The sequence below is a fragment of the Oryctolagus cuniculus genome, chromosome 9 (assembly GCF_051225735.1).
Source record: "Oryctolagus cuniculus isolate XC-2025 breed Fujian yellow rabbit chromosome 9, ASM5122573v1, whole genome shotgun sequence".
Classification (NCBI taxonomy): domain Eukaryota; kingdom Metazoa; phylum Chordata; class Mammalia; order Lagomorpha; family Leporidae; genus Oryctolagus; species Oryctolagus cuniculus.
In genome coordinates this window covers 136,831,064-136,854,342 of record NC_142875.1, presented here as the reverse complement: position 1 = coordinate 136,854,342, position 23,279 = coordinate 136,831,064, and the positions used below count along the sequence as shown (strand labels likewise).

At 43.1% G+C, this 23,279-nt stretch overlaps 1 protein-coding gene across 4 annotated transcripts in view; it reads right to left on the bottom strand.

Moving 5' to 3' along the window:
* Positions 1–23,279, bottom strand: part of ARID2 (AT-rich interaction domain 2) — a 148,235-nt gene that overhangs the window by 36,827 nt on the left and 88,129 nt on the right. For 2 of the 4 annotated variants that reach the window (XM_051850994.3, XM_089304801.1), the window contains exons 7-15: positions 13,979–14,045; positions 13,631–13,881; positions 13,208–13,304; positions 12,918–13,127; positions 11,988–12,155; positions 7,763–7,844; positions 4,772–4,906; positions 4,011–4,207; positions 915–3,772 (exon numbers count right to left, since the gene is read on the bottom strand). In XM_051850994.3, the coding sequence (XP_051706954.1) occupies positions 915–3,772; positions 4,011–4,207; positions 4,772–4,906; positions 7,763–7,844; positions 11,988–12,155; positions 12,918–13,127; positions 13,208–13,304; positions 13,631–13,881; positions 13,979–14,045 (4,065 nt within the window). Of the gene's footprint in view, positions 1–914; positions 3,773–4,010; positions 4,208–4,771; positions 4,907–7,762; positions 7,845–8,244; positions 8,449–11,987; positions 12,156–12,917; positions 13,128–13,207; positions 13,305–13,630; positions 13,882–13,978; positions 14,046–23,279 lie in introns of those variants that run through there. The other 2 variants (XR_016213678.1, XM_089304802.1) reach the window with 2 other exon arrangements.

Below are 23,279 nucleotides of genomic sequence, written 5' to 3'. Positions count from 1 at the left end.
GGGTCCAAGTTTATCCAGGCACATGAAGAAAGATGCGTAGCCGTGCAAGAGTTGCTTGGAAACAAGGGGCTCTTCTTTTTATTTGTGTACCTTCCATCTTGTAGTCCCCTGCAGTCTGGTACTAACGCTGACAACTGCCACACATTTGCTTGTTGTTAACTGTCAGCAGAGAGAAGAAACCCCCACGAGAAGGTGCTAGCAGAGCTCGTACAGCAGGTCTGGCTCTACAGCAACTAAGGAAGCCACGGGAAAGGACGTGATCTGCGAACCAAGTGGTGGCAACTGCAAAGTGAACCCTGGACTTCAGTGGAACAGCAGTCTTCACAAGCCAAATGAGCCCTCAACTTCAGCAGCTCTGATCCTAGAAACAGTGTAGTGCTAGGCATGCAGGCACAGGGCTACAGGCGTCAAACAGGGAAGAGCAGAACTACGACAGCAGAGCAAGAAGTGGAAACACAAAAACATGAAATATCAAAAAACATAAAACTGATACATAGCAATGCCCTCTTAAGAAGAAAGTAAACCAGTTCAATGCATAAATATCACAAGAACACATTCATAAAGTTCTTAGGGGACTTACCTTTCCTACAAGTGTACTACTAACAGGGGCACAAAAACATGTGTGTGTAAATCAAACATAGAAGCACTCAAAAAAGACAGAGGCTCAGAATTTTCTAAATTCTCCAAATGATGTTAGGTAGATGTTCTCTACCTTGAGATTACTAATTTGGGTCACAAAAAAACCTCAAAGATCCAACCATGTGTCATGGTTAACAACTGAAAAGTGTCCTATTACAGCCGGAGAAAAAGCATAGGCCTGCCCGAGTGTGAGCGAGCGACCACAGCATCACCTCCAGGCTGCATCAGCGACCGAGAACAGTGGGTAAGAGGCACACCGTGGTGCGGTGACTCACCTGCGGGACCACATTCTGTGCATACGTTGGTGGATGCTGCTGCTTCTGCTGCGCAGCACTTTCTATTGCTACTTTAGCTACAGTGCTTGGATCTGCTCCTGCTGGCACAGCAACCATTGTGGCACTGCAGCCAGCGTTGTTGGGGTCACTGATTGTAACAATCCGAACTCCGACTTTACTGGGAATTCCTGGGACTGTCTCCCTGTCACTGTCCTCTGCTGGCCGCTTGACAGTTTTGCACTCTGCTGTGCCATTTGCAGACCGAACGTCAGATGACAGGGCAGAATGGGACACTCGGGGTCCTGAGTGAGGAACTGTTAGGATCTGATGCCCCTGTATAACAGAGGTTGTAGAATGTGGTGAGACAACTACACTTGGGCGTTGCTGAGGCACATCTGAATTCAAACTTGAAGCTAGAGGTCCATTGGGCAAATCAGTACCACTAGACTGCTGTGCTGCCAGGGCTGAAGCCTCCTGTATGCTGCTTCCAGATGGTGAACCACCCAAAGTTAATACAGGTCCATTAGAAATCCTTTCTAATTGATCACCTTTGGCAGTATCTTGCTGAGTGGCATCTAAAGTCCCTTGTGGTTCCATTGGAGATATCTCACCATTTCCTACATGATTGGAAGTTTTGTGATTTGGAATGTTTTTGCTTAAATGAGAACCATCTCCTTTATCAAAATCACAGATTCCATTAACCAGGGGTTTCTTCAAATCACTTTTGATATCCTGCACGTCCATCTGTTCTGAGTTCTGTTTTCCAGATGCTCCATTCTCACCGAAATCTGTCGATGGCCCATTACTAAAGAGTGAGCATGGACTGGCCTCACTCTGAATTTTCCCTGAGTTTGAAGGAGGTAGACTTGAGTCACTGTACTTTCTCCCATTTAAAAGACTTCCCACCTGTATGTCACTTTCCTTTGTATCCCCATTGCTGGTGTTTGTAGTTCCTCGTCGGCAGGACGGGTTCTCCATGACTTCAATTTTACGTTCATGAACATGTAAACCTGTTGCTTCCTTTGCTTCCTCCTCCTTTTGGCAAATTATTTTGTCACCTCTGAATGGGGGAGTAGCAGTAGTACATGATGATTGTCCGGCTGGAGATGCCTGCGTGGCCGGAAGCGTTTGCACCTGAAGCCCAACTCCTGCCTGCGTGCCACTCACGGTGATTCCTGCTGGAGCGATGAGCTGAGCTGCATTTCCCTGACTCACAGTTGCAGTTGCAAAACTCGTATTTGGCACAACTGTTATGGTTACCTGGTTGCCAGATGTCCCTTGAAAAATGGTTGCGGGGCTGTTCGAGATCAGCGGGCCTGGTAATATCTGTAAGTTCGAGATGGGCACAGTCTGCACTCCCCCTGTGGGTGGCATTGCACTTTGGACCAACTGAACATTTTGCTGCCCAACCAACAGCTGCTGAGCTGGAGTTTGCCCCTGCACTCCAAAGCCTGCTGGTTGGTTATTGGCCACCTGATAGACCACCTGAGGGCTAGGCGCTCTTGCATTGTTAGGGGGAGGAATCTGTGGAGCTGGGAGGATAAGCTTACCACCTGGTGTTGAAGGACCACGCTTTGGGAGCAGCAGCTGTTTTATCAGACTCGACTCACCAGAAGCAGGCTGCCCAACTCCTGCGTTTGCTTGCTGAGGTTGAACTTGCATCTGGACTTGTGGCTGCTGAACTTGTACTTGTACCTGCTGTGGTGGGGGTGCTGGTGAATGCTGCTGCTGTTGCTGCCTTTTGACAGACAGCATTTGACTGACAGTAGGGGGTGGTCCCTGTGACTGAGGGGTGGAAGATGATGACAGGGCAGTAGGGACCTGGTTATTAGTAGATGGGACAGGTGATGGTGAAGAAGATGGAGTTATGTTTGGTTGTCCAGTTAGCTGAACTGCCTGACCAGCCGGAAGAGCTGTTGGATTAGCAAGAACAATCTGGTGAATGGCTGGTGCATACGTTGGACCTTGTTGAGCTGGCTGACTTACAATCACTACACTTTGTTGGGCTGGCTGCTGTGGCTGTTGAATAGGCTGCTGGACCACTGTTGATGAAACTTGCTGAGAAGGGAGAGGCTTTGGTGCAATGTTCTGAAACCCTACCCTGGAGGGCTGCGGACTTGGGACACCAGCAATAGTAACCATTTGTCCTGCAGCTACCTGAAAATTCTGCACTGAAGTTGCTGAGACAATATTGGATGCAGAGGTTGTTACATATGGTGGGGGTGCTATGATGACAGTGTCCTGTGGCTGGCTACCAGCTGACGTCGGCTGAGATGAAGTCTGCACAGGCTGGGGTGAGGTGGTGATTAGCTGCTGACCCTGTGAAACTGCAGAAGTGCATGCTGGTATATTCTGTACTCTGCCAAATATATGACTCTGTGGGACCGCTTGCTGAATTACTGTAACAGGGGTGCCTGAAGCTATCTGTCCTGGTACCACTGTGTGTAATGCAGACGGCTGTGGGATTACAGATGGGTGGTGTAGCAAAGTCTGGGAGTTCACAACGGTAACAGGTTGTGGCCCTGCACTAGGATTCTGCACCACAGAAGTCTGGGGAGGCCCTCCTCCCACAGCAAGGCTAACAGGAACTGCTGTCTGGGGCACAGAGTTCTGGATTACTGTCGCCTTAACAACTTCACAAGAAATTGGAGCTTTATTTTGAATGACAGTCACTGGAGCATTCTGCTGCTGGTGGGTATGAACTGAAGGATTTGGTGGAATTCTTGAAACAGTCTGAGCCACAGTATGAACACCTTGTACTGGAAAAGACATTTGTGTTGCAGTCAAGCTTGAAGACTGGTTGGTAACAGGAGTCCTCTGATAATGGTTTCCTACAGCTTGTGATCCATGAGGGATTCCTGAAAACAGGGGGAAAAAAGCCAAAATTCAAATGAAATGCACTGGAAGTCTGCAATTAGGACTTACTTTACTTAATGCAAAAAAATACCGTTAAAAAATTAATATTCAGCAACTTCAAATCATATGATTATGAGAAAATAACAGCTCAAGTAAGAAAGCACTACCAGAAAAACAAGGAAAAGCTGTACACTTTAAATTTACATAATACAACGCTTAAAACACAATAGAAATTATTACCTGCAGGTGGAGGAGCTGGAGACCCGTCAGGAAGAGAATCGACACGAACCACAGGCGTCGCCGCTGGCTGCTGCTGGTAGTACATCTGCACGGGGAGTGGGAGGGCCCTGCGCCGGACCCCCACCACGTGGATGTGCGCCTGCCCGCTGCTGCTGGAATCCTCGACCCTCCTCACAGTGTGATTCGGGAAGACTGTTCTGTAGGGGACACACACTCTGTCAGTGCTGAGAACTGGGAGAAGCCCCGCCTGACTTCTCACGGTACACTATCCGCACTGCTCCTTGTGTGCCAACCAGGGCGAGTCAGGAGGTTCTACTGTGTGAAGGTGGGAAGCAAATTAATATCTACAGATGAATCCTCCAATTTAAAAAAACACAGTGTTGCTGTGTTTAAACAGTTCTATTTCATCCGTAACTAATAAAAATATTTACTCTATGAAACTTGAAAAACAGCAAACAGTCCTGCTATTTGAAAACAGAGTATTAATCACAGATTATCATTTAACATTAAAAAGGCCCGAAGTTACGTCTTTAACATGGACAAGTAGGTAGGCAAAAAAAAGGGAACTAACTTCTTCCTTTTCTTGAGTAAGCTTCAGAACTTCCCAACACAAACTGTAATGCAGCGCAGCCTATCCACGTGAAACTTCAGCTAGCAGATTCTTAACACAGACAAATATCTGGTATTTTCTTAAGAAAGCAAGAGGTGTCATGCATGATGTAACTTAGCTCTTCAAACATTTAAAGAACTATGCGTCCTACCTAAGACATTTATAAAATCCAGTTGATGTTAGGATTCCACCACGTGCTAATTTACTGCAAGTTGAGAGGTATTCAGAATACATTTCTGCCCGAGAAACAGAACAATCTAGATTTATTTCAAAATGAGCATTTAGCCTAAAAGAAGAAAAATATAAAGTCAATATACAATACATTATGGGAAACAACATAAAAATTCTAAAACTATCTGAAGGCAATGAGTTACTAATTAATAATTCTATACACTAACTATATTTCACTATCTCATGTGTTAGTAGTCAAACTATATGCGATGTTTAAGACAGATTAAATCAAGAGATTTCATTGCTTAATCATACCTATTTGAGTATTAAAAATCATTAATAACAGGCCCGCGCCGCGACTCACTAGGCTAATCCTCCGCCTTGCGGCGCTGGCACACCGGGTTCTAGTCCCAGTCGGGGCGCCGGATTCTGTCCCAGTTGCCCCTCTTCCAGGCCAGCTCTCTGCTATGGCCAAGGAGTGCAGTGGAGGATGGCCCAAGTGTTGGGCCCTGCACCCCATGGGAGACCAGGATAAGTACCTGGCTCCTGCCATCGGATTAGCGCGGTGCGCCGGCCGCAGCGCGCCAGCTGCGGCGGCCATTGGAGGGTGAACCAACGGCAAAGGAAGACCTTTCTCTCTGTCTCTCTCTCACTGTCCACTCTGCTGTGAAAAAAAAATCAAAATAAAAAAAATCATTAATAACAAATATAAAAATAATGTTCACATCCCAGCATAGTAGAGTTGGTCTACTGTCAACATTTTTTTTTTTAAGATTTATTTATTTATTTCAAAATGAGAGTTACACACAGAGAGGAGAGGCACAGAGTGGGGTGGGGGATTCTATCCAATGGTTCACTCTCCAATTGGCTGCAACAGCTGGAGCTGCGCTGATCTGAAGCCGGGAGCCAGGAGCTTCTCCCAGGTCTCCCATACAGGTGCAGGGGCCAAAGGACTTGGGCCATCTTCTACTGCTTTCCCAGGCCATAGCAGAGAGCTGAATCTGAAGAGGAGCAGCCGGGTCTTGAACCAGCACCCATATAGGATGCCCGCGCTTCAGGCCAGGGCGTTAACCCACTGTGCCACAGCACTGGCTCCCCCCCACATCAACACTGTTGCATCAGAAATAATTTTATTCAGTGAATACTCAAGTTTGTATCTTATAATAATCAGACTGGAACAGAAGTTCCTAAAAATGAGTTATCTGCACTAGTGCTAAGGACAATGGTGAAAAACTGAGCTAAGATTAAACTTTCCTCAGCTCTTGGATCAAATCCCTTTAGAAAAACTCACCCAAGCTTCTAAACTACTCCCTAAAATAGACACACTTTCGATATTACACACACAGCCATTCCTCCATTTCAAAACCTTTCTATTTCCTAATCCATTACAAATTCAAACTTCAGTCTTTCTTTCTATTCTTAAAACACTGTGATCTTTTAAAAATTATTTATTCAGGCCGGCGCCGTGGCTCACTAGGCTAATCCTCCGTCCTGGTTGGGGTGCTGGGTACTAGTCGTGGTTGCTCCTCTTCCAGTCCAGCTCTCTGCTGGGGCCCAGGAGGGCAGTGGAGAATGGCCCAAGTGCTTGGGCCCTGCACCCACATGTGAGACCAGGAGGAAGCGCCTGGCTCCTGGCTTTGGATCAGCGCAGCACTGGAGGTGGCAGCCATTAGGGGGGTGAACCAACTGAAGGAAGATCTTTCTGTCTTTCTCTCACTGTCTATAACTCTGTCTCTCTCTCTCACTGTCTAACTCTGCCTGTCAAAAAAAATTATTTATTCAGTTATTTTCATTTTTTGTGTGAAAGGAAAAGAAAGAAGAGGTGGAGCAGGCAGAAAGATACCTTCCATCCACTGATTCATAACCCAAATGTCTGCAATAGCTGGGGCTGCGCCAGGCTTAAGCCAGGAGCCCAGCACTTCACTCAAGTCTCCCATGTGTGTAGCAGAGACCCAGGTACTTGAGTCATTATTCACTGCTTCCCAGGATAAGCATTAGCAGGAAGCTGGATTGGAAGTAGAATAGCTGGGACTTGAACCAGGCACTCTGGTGTGGGATGCAGGTGACTGAACTGCTGAGCCAAATGCCCAGCCTTGTCTTTTTCTTGAACTGGCTTCCATCTTGAGGTCAGAACCGGAGTCCTAAATACCCTTGAAGGAGTTTTTCCAGAACTCACTATGTGTAACAGGCTACATAGCTGTTTCCTATTAACTAAATCAAATAATTGTGATAAAATGATTGTAAAATGACTTTCTCCTCCCTCTTCAAGAACTGGGAGAGATGTGCAATTGGTATTTATAAGACCAAATCTGTGCCTAAGGTAAACACACACACCCACACACACCGCACATAAATCTTTCCAACTTTGATAATCCTTTCTCTACTGAGACTTCAGAAAGAGAAGATACTCATTTCCAAATATTATTCCAAGAGATTCCTTATGTATAAGAGGTCAACGTATATAAATATAGAAGGCAAGAAAGAACAATTAATTATAGGTATTTCATGCCATGAAACTACTTCAAGCAAAGCAGACAAGTCTACAGAATATTGCTGGGGGCTGGCGCTGTGGCAGAGCGGGTTAATGCCCTGGCCTGAAGCGCGGGCATCCCATATGGGTGCCCGTTCTAGTCCCGGCTGCTCTACTTCCGATCCAGCTCTCTGCTGTGGCCTGGGAAAACAGTAGAAGATGGCCCATGTCCTTGGGCCTCTGCACCTGCCTGGGAGACCAGGAAGAAGCTCCTGGCTCCCGGCTTCAGATCGGCGCAGCTCCAGCTGTTGCAGCCAATTGGAGAGTGAACCATCGGATGGAAGACCTCTCTCTGTGTCTCTACCTCTCTCTGTAACTCTGTCTTTCAAATAAATAAATAAATCTTTAAAAAAAAAGAGAATATTGCTGTAGGAAAGCACAAAACATGCGGAACATAGTGAAAGCATGGCATGGGTAGGAAAGAGGTCACAGGGTACTTACCACTGACACGCAAACTTCTCACTGTCTATTTCCACTATTCCTGGAGGTGGGGCGACATGCTGCGCTACAACTGCTCTAGAAGCTGAAGGAAAAGGCAAATTAGCTCTACTGCGGAAAACTCACCCACCATATGCCATACGTGACTCACACAAACTGAACCCCGTGATAGTCACAACAGATACCTTTGAAGGTGTATAAACACATAAAAATACACAGAGTTGAGAAATAAACTAGTATATAATAAAGCACATGTTACGCTAGTTAACTAGGACATCATGAGGCACTGTTTCCGATGTTTGCAATATTTTGTTGCAACTCACGAATGTTTTAATAATAACAATAACATGAATGATTTGGCTACCAAGAATTCTATTTTCCACATAATGCACTATATTTATAGTAGTAACTTGTTTACATCTTTGGATATATGTTTTCTAGGAACAAAAAAATGTCTCTCAAGAGGAGGCAACAAATACTCTTACAAATTAGATACTTGTTAATTCTTTGATTTCAGCGAAAACAAAGGAGAACTCGTTGTCAGACGATCATTAAAAATAAGTTCGGAGGCCAGAGTTGTGGCGCAGCAGGGTAAGCAGCCGCTTTCGGCATCGGCATCAGCATCCCATATCGAGTGCCAGTTCAAGTCTCGGCTACTCTGCTTCTCATCCAGTTTCCTGTGAATGCACCTGGGAAGGTAGTGGAAGATGACCCAAGGACTTGGGCTCCTGATACCTATGGGGGAGACCAGGATGGAGTTCCTGGCTCCTGCAGACATCTGGGGACTAAATTAGTGGCTCTCTGTCTCTCCCTCTCTCTCAGTCACTCTGCCTTTCAAATAAATAAATGAATAAATAATTGTGACAAAAAATAAAAGTTCAATATTTTTAAAGAACATCAAATAATTACAAGTTCTAATCTATTAATGTGAGCTATATTTTTCAAATTACATAAACTTAAGGGAAAACATAGCTAAAAAACTGATGCTGATTTTAGTTTCATCCTAGCAATGAGTAACATTCATTTAAAGATAACCAGATTAATTGCTTCTGGAGTTTCTGGGTCGGGGCAGTCCGATCTATCCCATTAAGAAATGCACTTCCAGTAGTTCTGCTTTTTACTTAACAATTACTTATAAAAACTTCCACTACATTTATTGTTGTTTGATGTGGGATTTATTATTAAACCATGTAATGAAAAGATAAATTTTGAAACAGAGCTTTAAAGAATAAGGAATTAACTGAAAAAACTTTAGAACGTCTACTTTATCCTTGGAAAGCACCGATACAATGATGAGCAAAAGACTGTCCAATAGAATGTTTTACATTAGGATAAAATTCTGTGAGGATATTGGAAAGTAGAAGAAAGATGTAAAATTTCTGATCTCGAAGAGTTTGTGTTTTTAAAATGGATGATCTTATCAAGATCCCACTGGATACCAGATCCTTGATACAGTACATCACGGAAAGATCTTTTTTTTGCAACTGTTTAAATTATGATGAGGAAATTTAGATGTTCACCTACAAATGGGTGACGGGAATGAGGGGAAGGGAGCAGTTTGCAGACAACCCCTGCAGCAGTGAACTACGGTGGTGTCAGAGTGATGTGGGAGAGCTTAGATAACTTCAAGCTCATCAGCTAGAAGCAGCACCTCCTTTGCTCTGTGTTGCCATTTTCACCTGTCAATCAGGAGACCCCTCCCCAGGAAGTACTTCCTCTTACCCTTGGGGGTGGTACCTCATAAACACTTCCATTTTTCTAAGCTCACAAAAAGCTAGCAAGAGGGGCCGGCGCTGTGGCGTAGCAGGTAAAGCTGCTGCCTGCAGTGCCAGCATGCCATATGGGCGCCGAATCAAGTCCCAGCTGCTCCACTTCCGATCCAGCTCTCTGCTATGGCCTGGAAAGTAGTAGAAGATGGCCCAAGTCCTTGGGCCCCTGCACCAGGAGCTGGCAACACAATCTGTTTCCTATCTTCATCAAGGCTGACACCTGGGAGACCTGGAAGAAACTCCTGGCTCTGGCTTTGGATTGGTGCAGCTCTGGCCGTTGCGGCCAATTGGGGAGTGAACCAGTGGATGGAAGACCCCTCCCTCCCTCTCTCTCTCTCTCTCTCTCTTTGCCTCTCCTTCTCTTGCTGTGTAACTCTGATTTTCAAATAAAAAAAAAATAGGAAGAGTGGAAGCTCCTTCTCTGTTCCTCATGGACCCAGGAAGAGCAGAGCAGGGTATGAAAATCCCTTTTCTTGGCCCACTTCTTGAAGGAACACCTGTGTATTTTCCTCACTTTGTAAATAAAGTTCATCACACTGCAAGCTATGCTTGGGTCTGTACTTAGAACACATTTCTAAGTCAAAGGCAAGAGTTTGGAAAATTAATTTAGGCCCAACTCATCCCACAACAAGAGCACAAAGGGTCGTCAGTGAAACCATCTGAACTTGCCATCCGGAGTGAGCAGACAACAGTGGGCTCTCCAACTAAAATGAACTCTCCAAACACAGAGTGCCTGTCTTGTTAATGGATCATCTTGTAAATGAATAAGCTACAAATTCTCATGTTTAATTCTGTCCATGGACAAAATGGACCAAATCTTAAGACTGGAAGGCAGGATTCATTTTTCGAGGCTAAATGTACCGTTAGGGTCAAAGGTCAATCATGTAGCAAAACCAGCAGCTTTCATCACAGTCACCCTTGAATCTTTGTCCAATGGCCCAGTACAGCTCAGCGGTTTCACTGACAATTTACCATTTGCCCCAAATCTAGGTTAATAGTCCCTCTACTACCTTCCATTAATTTAATTTCTTCTTTTAGGTTAAAAACAGAGACATTGTATCTACTTAGCTGGCAACACAATCTGTTTCCTATCTTCATCAAGGCTGAGAAACCATCACTGCTCTGACCACATATTCTGCAACACGCATTAGCTCTTTACCATCTATTACCTATAGGTACAAGCTCATTGAGTAGGGTGACAGTTAAAATTGCCTAGTTCTGCCTCTTATCATTTGTCCTGTTCTGGTAGGTATATTTATAACTACCAGATACTTGAGAAGGACATAATAGAAATTAATATCATATGTGACACCTATCCCATAGCTTTCATAAAGAATGTGGGGATCATGAGTGAATGTGAAAAGAAACACAGGAAGAGTGAGAACAAAATCCCAAGCACGGGCAAATACAGAAGTCAGGGTGTTTAGGAAGACTCCGCAAAATTTGGTGAGTAGACGGTTTGTGATAGGGATTAACAATGAGATTTTGGGCATAGTGACTCAGGATAAGAAAGATCTGAATGTATTTCTAGCTGAAAGAGAAGGGAAGAAAGAGAGGTGCCACGATGTGGCATCTAGGAGATGGGACAGAATGATACTCAGAGCAGGTGAAGAACTCAGCACCACAGGTGAGACAAGCGAGAGGTGAAGAAGGAACTGAGATGCTACCAAGTTTGTAAGAAGAGAAAGACATTGAAACTCACTCTAGAGTGCCTCTGCACTGACTGCAGAGGGAGAAGTGACATGACCTGAGCTAACAAGCACCTTCCATTCAAGAATACTGGAGAAGAGTTATGGGGTCAAAGGGCGGTGGGAAGGTAGGAAGTGGAAAGGCCAGGAAGTGGAAGTTGGGCTCTTTGTGGGGACAAAGGAAGGCAGACAAGTGCTAAAAAGGCTGCAAGTGCTAAATATAGAAATGCTAACACATAATGAGCCATGAGGAAGAAGTCAGAGGACTTAGGTGAAGACTGGTTATTGCTAGGTCTACATTACAATGAAATGTATTTTAAACAGCATGGAGCCAGGGGAACACTAGGAACACTAGGGTGTGTGTGTATATGTGTGCACAGGCAAACATGCATATGCATCTGCTCCTAAGCTGATTCTCTGGTGTTGGGTCCAAGATTTGTGGGTGTCAGGATATCATCTTCCTGTATCCTCATGGTCACCCTGAGAATTATAAAGAAATATAAGCCATCATTTGTATGTCAGTTTCCTGTGGGTCACTTTTTCTTGCTCTTAAGACTGTGACTACCTAGCCTCTTCCGTTCTCGGAACTGCTTTCTCTGGAACACTGTTCTGCCTCTGTGCTCGCCTTGGCCTACTACTCTTGGAATGTGAAGTACACACCCCAAACTCCCCTTAAACTACCAGTTTTCTGAAATGCATATTCAAGTTAACCCTCGTTATTAATTTTACATACCCATAATCACACTGATAAAGAGTACGACAAACACTAACCTGAGGCAGAAGCTACAGGCGCCTGGGCTTGGATGTGCTCCACAGCTTGTGGCCTGATTTCAGACAACACTTGATGACTGGAACTTGGATGTTCCACGAGTTTTACTGCAGCTAAAGCATCAGGGCCAAACATCTGAATATCCATAGAAACCAGACACACTAACATGTCTGAAATAAATTTAAAAATCAATAGTTATTGCTCAATAATACTATGAAACAAGGCCACTGCTGGAGAACAATGTTGTACAGAATACCCCTTCTCTAATGCCAGTCCATGAACATCTGAACTACCTGTGGACTGAATTCCTGCAGACTGACGCAGAAGCTCTGGGGGGGGAGGCAGGCATCTTTTTTAAAAGGCTTCCAAGTGATTCTGACCGGTAGCCAGATTTAGAAACAGCTGATATGAAAAATAACATCTTAACTTCTCAACATTAGTGGTTTTCAGGTTAAATCTTTATTAATTCTGATGTTAGTTATTTTTACTCAAGAGACATCATTTTTAGACACAGAGGAAAAAAACCATTGAGCTGGTGTGCTTTAGGATGTATATTTAAAACTGGTAACTCTGAGACAGGTCACCCATGTTACGGACAGAAACGAACCAGAAGCTTCACTCAGCTTCAGCTGCTCAGCAGTGGTAACTGCGGGCTGCACCAGAGAGCTGTCCCTACAGCACTGAGACGCAGCAGTCTGGGAACATCCAGTGTGATACACGGGATTCCTAAGGCAGAACCTGGTCTCCCTCAGGACACGCGTCTCTGCTCATCTAAAACTGGCAAAAGGTGTGCACAGTTAAGTGTGTCTGAGGGTGTAAAGACTCCCTCAAAGTAACAAGAAACCCAAATATCAACTGAGGTTTCTGTACAGTCCCACGTTTGCAATTTTTTCCTCGGCAGCACAGATAAATTATTTTTGGTTCAGTCTTACCTATACTCTTTTCTACTTTTGCAATTTTTGTGCAAGCAACATCTCCCATTTCGGTGAGCATGTATAGCACCTCAAGTGTTGAGATTACAAGCAGCACATCTGGTAGAGTGAGATGACAAATGATCTCTCGATACGAATCTTGATCGACATATTCACAGATTAAAACACCATTATCTTCTGCTTTGCAAAGATTTCCCAAAATTTCCATGCCTGCAAAATGCACACACGGTTGTGAACAAATGATAAAGTTCATCTGCTTCAGACAACAGAAAACTTACATGAGCACTCACCCCTCATCTTTAAAAACCTATCCCTTGACATGAGGCATTTTGTAACAGTATGAAACATTAGATGAGTCGTTTTGAAATCAACAGGGTCCAATAAAAGCTGAAAAAAAAAAGAAAGAATAGTACTGTTGAAGTGTGCTTCCTTCAGAGTTCTATATTTGAAATTTAATAAAAATGACCAGGACAAGGTGGCATAACTTTAAAATACGCAACTATTGTGAGAACAGCCATCACTAAAACTGAAGCTTCATTGTAAATATTTCTTCCACAAAAGTGTGTGATTCTTCCACACAACAGATATACGTTAGCATTTAGTATGTTATAAATATAGCAACTACAAAATCTCACTTCCGAAACTTTTAAAGTAAATAACATTGCCAACTCTGGTATGATTTTCAAGGTGCATGTTCATATTATTAGGCTTACCTCAGCTGCAATATTTCCTAGAGTGTCCAGGCCCAACTGCCTTAGAGAAATGAAATGACTGTGCGCGGAGAGTAACAGGAAGCGGAGACAGGTGCGGTTAGCTGCCAGGAGCTTCACGTTGCCCTCCTCAAAGGAAAGATTCCGCAAAATCACTGCCACCTGGAGAACCCGCTGCCCTTCGATATCATTAATGCCCAGCTTTCGAGGTGGGTGAAATAAAGACTCCCAAATCCAGTCTCCTGCTGTACCGTCTAATCAAGAAACACAATCTCACTTAAACTGATACTTTATTTATTATTATTACTAGTATTAACAAATTATTTCATAACGTTGCTTCCACTGACTTACCGTGAGACTTGTTTCTGTCAGAAATGAGGTCACGTACTTCATTATCATCAACAATGTCTTTCCAAAACTGTAACGAGAAATTATTATATTGGATCTCAATGACCTGTTAAAACAATGGTCCTATTACTTTAAGAACACACATACATAAAACTGTACATTTTTACTTTTTTTGGTTCAGATGGATGTTGTTACATTCATGAATTTAATTGTTTGACATAAATGTTTCTTTTTTTTAACAGGTAAAGACACCTAAATAATAAAGCATCATTTTAGGGAATGGGTCTTTAACCTGGGAGCCACAGAACTCTCTCAAGTCTATGAAAGAAATCCAGACATCTGTAAATTTGGATGTGGGAAAAAAGAAATCTTTATGTTCATTAACCTTTATGTGACACTGAGCATGGATTTTTAGCCTTAAGTGGTGTTAGGCAACAAGCAACAGCAGTACCAGCTGCACCTGGACACTGTGACAACAGGAATTACAGGTGTTTCAGACCACCTTTACAATAAAGCAGATTATAGGAGGCATCACTTGTAAATAGAACGTAACTCAGGACCCTGTGACAGACAGCCCTGATACATGACCAGAGGTGAGGCTGTAGGTTCTCAAATGAGAAACCCAGACAGTTAATCTGCTTTCCAATATTTCCTATCTTCAAACTATTTTTTGGTATAATGGAAGAACTGAGTCAAAATCCACCCTACTGTTAAATATACTTTTTTAGGATAAAAATCAAACCCCTTGATGTTGACAAATTCATAGAAAATGAGTTCTGCCTAAGTCGCTTCAGCGTTACTTACACACCCTAATAAAGAAGCATAGTTGGCAGATGTTATTCCTTCTGATTTTCTAAACATTAGAGTAGTACATTTAAAAAAATTATTTTTGGAATCAAAGTCCATTTTCATTTAGTCATCAGTCTGAGAAAAAGTCAAAAGATTTCATGAGACCACAAGGCGGATCCACTCTACAAGAATCTCATGACAAGAGATATCTAGTAATGCAGAAAATGACTAGATAGCTATCAAAAGAGACAATGCACAATAACCAAGAAAACAGGGTCTCCACAATTCAGATAATAAAGATACTGCGCAGCTATGCAAAGAATTAAGGATGAAACTGAAAATTCTGGCTATGAAATAGAAACTAAGAAAGAAATATAGAGAGATTTCAGAACTAGACAATGTAACAACTGAAATAATTAAATGGATGAATTTAACACTGAGCCATAAATTGACAGAGAATTAAGGACCTAGAATAGAATAGAAAGCAAGAAAATACCAAGTCTGAGGAATAAAGAAAGGAGGGACTGGGGGGAAGAAGGCATAAAAGACAAAGGTAATAAACGGAAAAATTCTAACAGATAATGAGAGGCCAGCGCCGCGGCTCAATAAGGCTAATCTCTGCCTGCAGCACTGGCACACCGGGTTCTAGTCCTGGTCGGGGCGGTGGATTCTGTCCCGGTTCCCCCTCTTCCAGGCCAGCTCTCTGCTGTGGCCTGGGAGTACAGTGGACGATGGCCCAAGTCCTAGGGCCCTGCACCCGCATGGGAGACCGGGAGAAGCACCTGGCTCCTGCCTTCAGATCAGCATGGTGCCCCGGCCGCAGCGCGCCAGCCACAGCGGCCATTGCGGGGCGAACCAATGGGAAAAAAAGGAAGACCTTTCTCTCTCTCTCTCACTGTCCACTCTGCCTGTCAAAAACAAAAACAAGCCGGCGCCGTGGCTCAATAGGCTAATCCTCCACCTTGCGGCGCCGGCACACCGGGTTCTAGTCCCGGTTGGGGCGCCGGATTCTGTCCCGGTTGCCCCTCTTCCAGGCCAGCTCTCTGCTATGGCCAGGGAGTGCAGTGGAGGATGGCCCAGGTGCTTGGGCCCTGCACCCCATGGGAGACCAGGAAAAGCACCTGGATCCTGGCTCCTGCCAGGATCAGCGCGGTGCGCCGGCTGCAGCGGCGGCCATTGGAGGGTGAACCAGCGGCAAAGGAAGACCTTTCTCTCTCTGTCTCTCTCTCTCACTGTCCACTCTGCCTGTCAAAAAAAAAAAAAAAAAAACAAAAACAAAAACAAAAACAAATAATGAGAAGGAAATCACCCCTGAGGAACGAAAGAGAGTGAACAGTCAAAAGACAGCTACAGATTTTAAGAAAACTTTTATTTAATAAATATAAATTTTGAAAGTACAACTTTTGGATTACAGCGATTTTCCCCCCATAACCTCCTTCCCAACTGCAAACCATCCCATCTCCTAGATAGCTACAGATTTAAGAAGCACAAAAACTTCCCGAGAAGTAAAAATGAGTAGGAACCTAATAATAAAATTCTTTAACATCAAAGAGAAAACTTATAAATGCAGATAGGAAAAAAAGAGAACATCGAAATGGACAATTAAAATGACCGTACACTTTAACATAAATAATGGCAGCCAGAAGACAACGGCAGACTTCTAAAAGGATGGAAGAAAATCTCTGCCAGCGGAAAACTGTTAACAGTGAAATCCATCTTTAAGAGCATCAGGTAGGGCACCCCCGGCTCACACCAGAGTTCCTGGAGTCTGTGACCCACCTCTGCCTCCTGAGCAGCTGCTTGGTTTTGTTGCAGAGGGTTTCTGCCCAGTGCTTTCCTGGGCTTCATCCCTCAACTGCAGCTTCCTGATACGTGGACCCTGGGAGGCAGTGCTCAGCGCACAAGTAGATACTTCTCTGCTGCCCACATGTGAGACCTGGATTGAGTTTCTTGCTCATTGCTTTGGCCTAGCCTAGCCATGACTATTGCAGGCATCTGGGAGTGAACAGGCAGATGGGGGCTTTTTTTTTTCATAATAAATAAATAAAATTTTTCTTCGAAAAACAAGAAAGAAAGAAAAATGCTTTGAGAAGATATTTTTATTTGGGCCATAATGGAATGAGTACTAACCACTCATCATATCATAGGTATTAAAAGACTTTTCATAAACTGGCTAACAGGAAATGCAAGACTGCAATCACTGATAAGGGAAACAAACGAGGTGAGTCTAAGCACTGCTCCATCTCTACCTGGACATTGCTGCTAGAAAAGGTAAAGAAAGAGAAACTTGAGAGATCACAGGAATTTCTAAGCTGTGGAGACTGATGAAAACTCAAGGCTAAGACAGCTAGAACTCCAGAGCAAACCTGCAGTGAAGCAAAGACCATCTAGGCAAGGGATTCCCCGAGTCTGTGCTGGGTGCTAAGCTGTGTCTGTGCACAGTCAAACCCCACAATGCCAGGAGAAAGTGGAGAGAGCAACCTCTGAATAGCTGTAATTGAACAATTCCCAACACTGAGAAAATTCAGCTTATTTAGTGGAAATTCGCAAAATGCCACCCCTTAGGAAAAGAGACAAACTGACTTTACAGTCAATAAAGATTATTCTACATTTGTCAAAACATAGCTTCAAAACCACCCCCACTGAAACACGACGACCATGTATCAACTAACAAACTGCTAGGACAGAATTCAACATTCTTGCAGACACAAAAATTAGAAAATCAAAAATTTATATTCACTATCTATCTAATAAAAAATAACTAGAAAATATAACCTAGAACCAAGATGAAAAACCAGTTTCAACAAAAGTAGATTCTGAAAAAATAAAAACTATAGAAATAACAGGACTTCAAAAAGTAATTATTAAATATTGCCATAGCATGATTTAACATGTGTACCAAGGTTGCCCCAGAAATACAAGATGAAAAAAAAACTTGAATAACTGCCAGAAACTTTCCAGATTTCATATAGAAACAATAAACCATAGTTCCTACATCTCAATGTATCCAAGTAAAGTAAGCAATGAAAACCACAGGCATATTGTAACCAAATTAAAAATCAATGATAAAGACACCACTTAACAGCAGTCAGAAAAAAAAATCACAGATGGAAGAACAACCACATAGGCTTTGTAGTGACAGTGATGCAAATCAGGTGATAGTTAAGTGTTATATTTAAAGTGTGCAGGGCCTTCAAAATGAATGCAAAGTAAAGTTTAGGAAAACTAAAAACTTAAAGCATAAACTCAACCACATCATTAATTTCATAAAGTGAGAATGTTTGTTTTTGTGTTTTTTTTGTTTTTGTTTTTTTGTTTGTTTGTTTGTTTGTTTTGACAGGCAGAGTGGACAGTGAGAGAGAGAGACAGAGAGAAAGGTCTTCCTTTTTTTCCCGTTGGTTCACCCCCTAATGGCAGCTGTGGCCAGCGTGCTGCACTGATCCGAAGCTAGGAGCCAGGAGCCAGGAGCTTCTCCGGGTCTCCCATGCGGGTGCAGGGCCCAAGGACCTGGGCCATCCTCCACTGCCTTCCCAAGCCACAGCAGAGAGCTGGACTGGAAGTGGAGCAACCGGGACAGAATCCAGCGCCCCGACCGGGACTAGAACCTGGTGTGCTGGCGCCGCAGGCGGAGGATTTGCCTATTGAGCTGCAGCGCCGGTGTGAGAATGGTTTTAACACACATATACAAAGGCAGAAATTGTAGGAAAGGCAGACTGCTGAGAGCAGGAAACTAAGAACCAACTGCATGCTGTCATAAGAAACATGATATATAAAAATATAAATGAAAAGTGTATGCGTAAAGCAACAAGAAAGCTTGTGTAGCTAAATTTATCAGACAAAACAGATATCATGACAAGAGATATAACCATAAGTCAGAAGGAGTATTCCATAATGTTTTTAAAAAAAGTGAATTCTTCAGAAAAAACATAACCCTAAACGTATATGCAATGAACAACAGAGATTCAGAACATGTGAAGCAGAACTGATGAAACTGAAAGGGGAATAAACACAAAATTACAGCCGATGATTCCAATACTTCATCTCTCAGCAAATGATAAGATTGAAAAGTAGTAATGACATGAAAGTCTACCCCCGCCCCCACCGCCATCTGCTCCCAGAAAATTTTTATTTCAGGTATACAAACAATGCGTTTCATAAATACAACTTTAGGAACATAGTAATTTTTCCCAACATACCTGCCCTCCCACCCTTCTTCCTCTTCCCTATCTATTTCTATTTTTATTTTTTACTAGAATCACTTATACACAGAAGATTAACTCTATAATAAGTAAAGAGTTCAACAAATAGCATAAAAAGCAAAGTGTTCCTCAATAGTTTTTTGATTTCTTCTATGACCCACTGTTCATTCAGGAGCATATTGTTCAGTCTCCATGTGTTTGCATGTGCTCTAGACATTCTTGAGTTGTGGATTGCCAGCTTCATTCCATTGTAGTCAGAGAAGATGCATGGTATGATTGCGATTTTTTTTTTTAATTTGCTAACACTTGTTTTATGGCCTAGTATGTGGTCTATACTAGAGCACTTTCCATGTACTGTTGACAAGAATGTGTATTCAGGGCCGGCGCCGCGGCTCACTAGGCTAACTCTCCACCTTGCAGCGCCAGCACACCGGATTCTAGTCCCGGTCAGGGCACCGGATTCTGTCCCGGTTGCCCCTCTTCCAGGCCAGCTCTCTGCTGTGGCCAGGGAGTGCAGTGGAGGATGGCCCAAGTGCTTGGGCCCTGCACCCCGTGGGAGACCAGGAGAAGTACCTGGCTCCTGCCTTCAGATCAGCGCGGTGCGCCGGCCAAAGTGCCGCCAGCCACGGTGGCCATTGGAGGGTGAACCAACAGCAAAGGAAGACCTTTCTCTCTGTCTCTTTCACTGTCCACTCTGCCTGTCAAAAAAAAAAAAAAAAAAAGGGTATTCTGCAACTGTAGGATGAATACTTCCGTAGATATCCATTAAGTTCGTTTGGTCTACAGTGCCAATTAGCTCTGTTGTTTCCTTGCTGATTTTCTGATTGATCTGTCCATTGCAGAAAGTGCGGTATTGAAGTTCTCCATTACTACTGTATGGGAATCTTATGTCTCCCTTTAGATCCATTAACATTTCTTTTAAATAGCCAGGTGCCCAGTAATTAGGTGCATATGCATTTATAATAGTCACATCTTGCAGTTGAATTGATCCGTTAATCATTATATAGCATCCTTTTATGTCTCTTAACAGTTTTTGTCTTAAAGTCTTTTTTGTCTGATACTAGGATGGCTACATCTTCTCTGTTGTGGTTTCTGTTAACATGGATTAACTTTTTCCATCCTTTCACTTTCAGTTTGCATGTATCTTTGGTGGTCAGATGTGTTCTTGTAGGCAACAAATAGGTCCTGTTTTTGAATCCATTCAGCCAGTCTTTATTTTTTAAATGGTGAGTTGAGGCCATTTACATTCAAAGTGACTACTGGTAATTAATGATGTGTCCTTTCATTTTTCCATAAATATTCCTACTGCTTATTTTGGAATTCCTTTGTACGTTTACTGGGGGATGTTCTGCCTTCACCTTCTTTCCTAGTGATGACCATGTCTCTGCGTTGCTGTGTGTCCTTAAGCATTTTTTTTAAGACTAGCTGAGTGGTGACAAATTCCTTCAAATTCTGTTTGTTATGTGTCATAGTGAAGATCTTTTCTTGTCATGCCTTTAGGAGTACAGCTTCCTGTACTTCGATGTCCCTTTGTTTCTCCAAATTAGGGAAGTTTTACTTAATTATTTTACTAAAAAGGCCTTCTAATCCATCTTCTCTTTCCACACACCTTCACGAATTCCTAAGATCTGTATACTGGGTTGGGTTTTTCGATAGTATCCCATAAATCTCTAACACAGTTCTTTAGTTTCCTAATTTCTTCTGCCTTTTTTATGGTCTAACTGTAAAATTTCCAGAGATTTGTCTTCTAACTCAGATATTCTTTCTTTTGCTTCACTGACTCTGTTGTGAAGGTTTTCCATCATATTTTTTATTTTTTGATCTATCAAATTCTTCATTCCCAATCTTTCATTTTGATTTCTCTTTAAATATTCAATTTCATGAGAAAAATGTTCATTTATATTACATATGGATTTCTTTAATTCATGGATTTGCTTCTAATTAATTCTAAGTAATTCTACAATTTTTTAAATTCTGTTTCGAGTATTTCTTCAATCTTCATTTTCACATTCTAGTACTGAAGTGTTGTGTTCCTTTGGGGAGCGTCATATTGCTTTCCTTATTCTTGTTTCTTGAATTGCTGCATTTATTTTTAGGCATTCATGGAGATACTTGTTGGTTTCTCTGAAAGTCTTAAACAGCACTTCCAACCACTGTAACTTAGTTGTTATTTGTAGTTTAACAGAGTGAAATTTATACTATAAGCTGATATTACACAAGAAAAAAAGTTTAGAGACACGGAGGGATCCATGTGGGAGACCTGGATGAAGCTCCTGGCTCCTGGCTTTGGCCTGGCTGTTGCAGCTATGTGGGGAATTAAGCAGTGGACGTAGATCCTACCCCTCCTCCTCCCTGCCCCCTATCCCACCACCTTTCCCACCCAGGTATCTGTCTCTCTCTGTAGCTCTGACTTTCAAATAAATAAATCATTAAAAAAAATGAAACCTAAAACCAAGAGACCTAAAAAAGAACAAATCGTGTTCACAACATCCCTTTCTCCCTCTTGCTGGGACTAAGGAATGAGGTCATAGAATTGCAACCACGCTTGATCCAAAAAGCAAGGGAGGTCCTGGAGGACATCACTCTGTAACACACACGCTCCACTAGAGGCTCCAACGTTATAAAGTAGCTGGGTGGGAAGTGTTTTCCTTTCAAGTCAGGATAAGAAATAGCATTTCCCTCGCCAGGGAGAGCACACTGGTTGTGGGACCAGATCAATGGACCCAACCCAGAACCCTGCACTCTGGGGGAGGGAACTCTCAGGAGCAAGGCGGTGTTTCCTCATAACCCTATTCTTCCTGAGCAATGGGTTCTGATGACTGGCAAAAAGTGTGGTTAGGACAACAGCCAAAGACCTGCTGCTCCTACGCTCACTCTCACCCCACTCTGGGCCAAGGCATTTTAGTTATTTGCTCCCTTGGATAATTGCACCTTGGGTTCCTTTCTACAGGATGCCAAGTGCATTAACTATGGGCGAAAGACAATCTTGGCAATTTTTTAAAAACTTTTTTTTTTTTTTTTATTTTTGACAGGCAGAATGGACAGTGAGAGAGAGAGAAACAGAAAGAAAGGTCTTCCTTTTTTGCTGTTGGTTCACCCTCCAATGGCCACTGCAGCTGGCATGCTGTGGCTGGCGCACTGAGCTGAGCCGAAGCCAGGAGCCAGGTGCCTCTCCTGGTCTCCCATGCGGGCGTGGGGCCCAAGCACTTGGGCCATCCTCCACTGCACTCCCGGGCCACAGCAGAGAGCTGGACTGGAAGAGGAGCAACTGCGACAGAATCCAGTGCCCCTACTGGGACTAGAACCCGGGGTGCCGGTGCTGCAGGCAGAGGATTAGCCTATTGAGCCGTGGCACTGGCCAATCTTGTCCATTTTTTTTAAACTTTTTTTTCTTAATATAAATATTCTGGCTTTGTATTTTTGGATACTTTAATCAAAGGCCCGTATATCTGCATGGTGTTCTCAGTCAGAAGAACAAGCAGTAATTTGGAAAAAAAAAATGGAAATTAAAAGCAAGAGTCAATAACACTATCTACTGGAACTATTACAATGAAAGAGACCAACAATACCCAATACTGGCAGTAATGAGTAACTGGAACTGTGATATACTGCCATAGGGAGAGTAAGCACACAGCAAGCACAGAGCAACACTTTGCAGCTGTTTGCTGACATCTGGTAAAGCTGAATATATGGGGCTGCCATTGTGGCCTGGTGGGTAAAGCTGCCACCTGTGCTGTCAGCATCCCACAGGGTGTAGGTTCACCTCCCGCTGCTCTATTTCCAATGTACTACCTGCTACCGGCCTGGGTAAAGAACTCGAAGATTGCCCAAGTGCTTGGGCCCCTCCACCCACATAGGAGACTTGTAGGAAGCTCTTGGCTCCTGGCATTGACCTGTCTCAGCCCTTGCTGTTGAGGCCATCTGGGGAATAAATCAGCAGATGGATGATCTCTACCTCTTGTCCCTACCTCTCTCTGTAACTCAGCCTTTCAAATAAATAAATAAATCTTAAAAAAAAAAAAAAAGCTGAATACAGTAAAAATACACAAACCCGATAACTTAGCACTTACCACTTCTACATCTACTACCCAACTGAAATGCATACGCATATTTATCAAAATACAAGGATAAAACTGTTAATACCAAAATTGTTGTTTTCCAAGCTGCAGCTAACACAATCATTATTGCTTTCCACAACTAAAGCAGAATGAACAAACTACTGTGTATTCATTCAATGACTGCGATGCTATACAGCAGCAGGAATGAATGAAGCACAAATAAACACAACATAGACAAACTGTTCCTACAGATGTAGC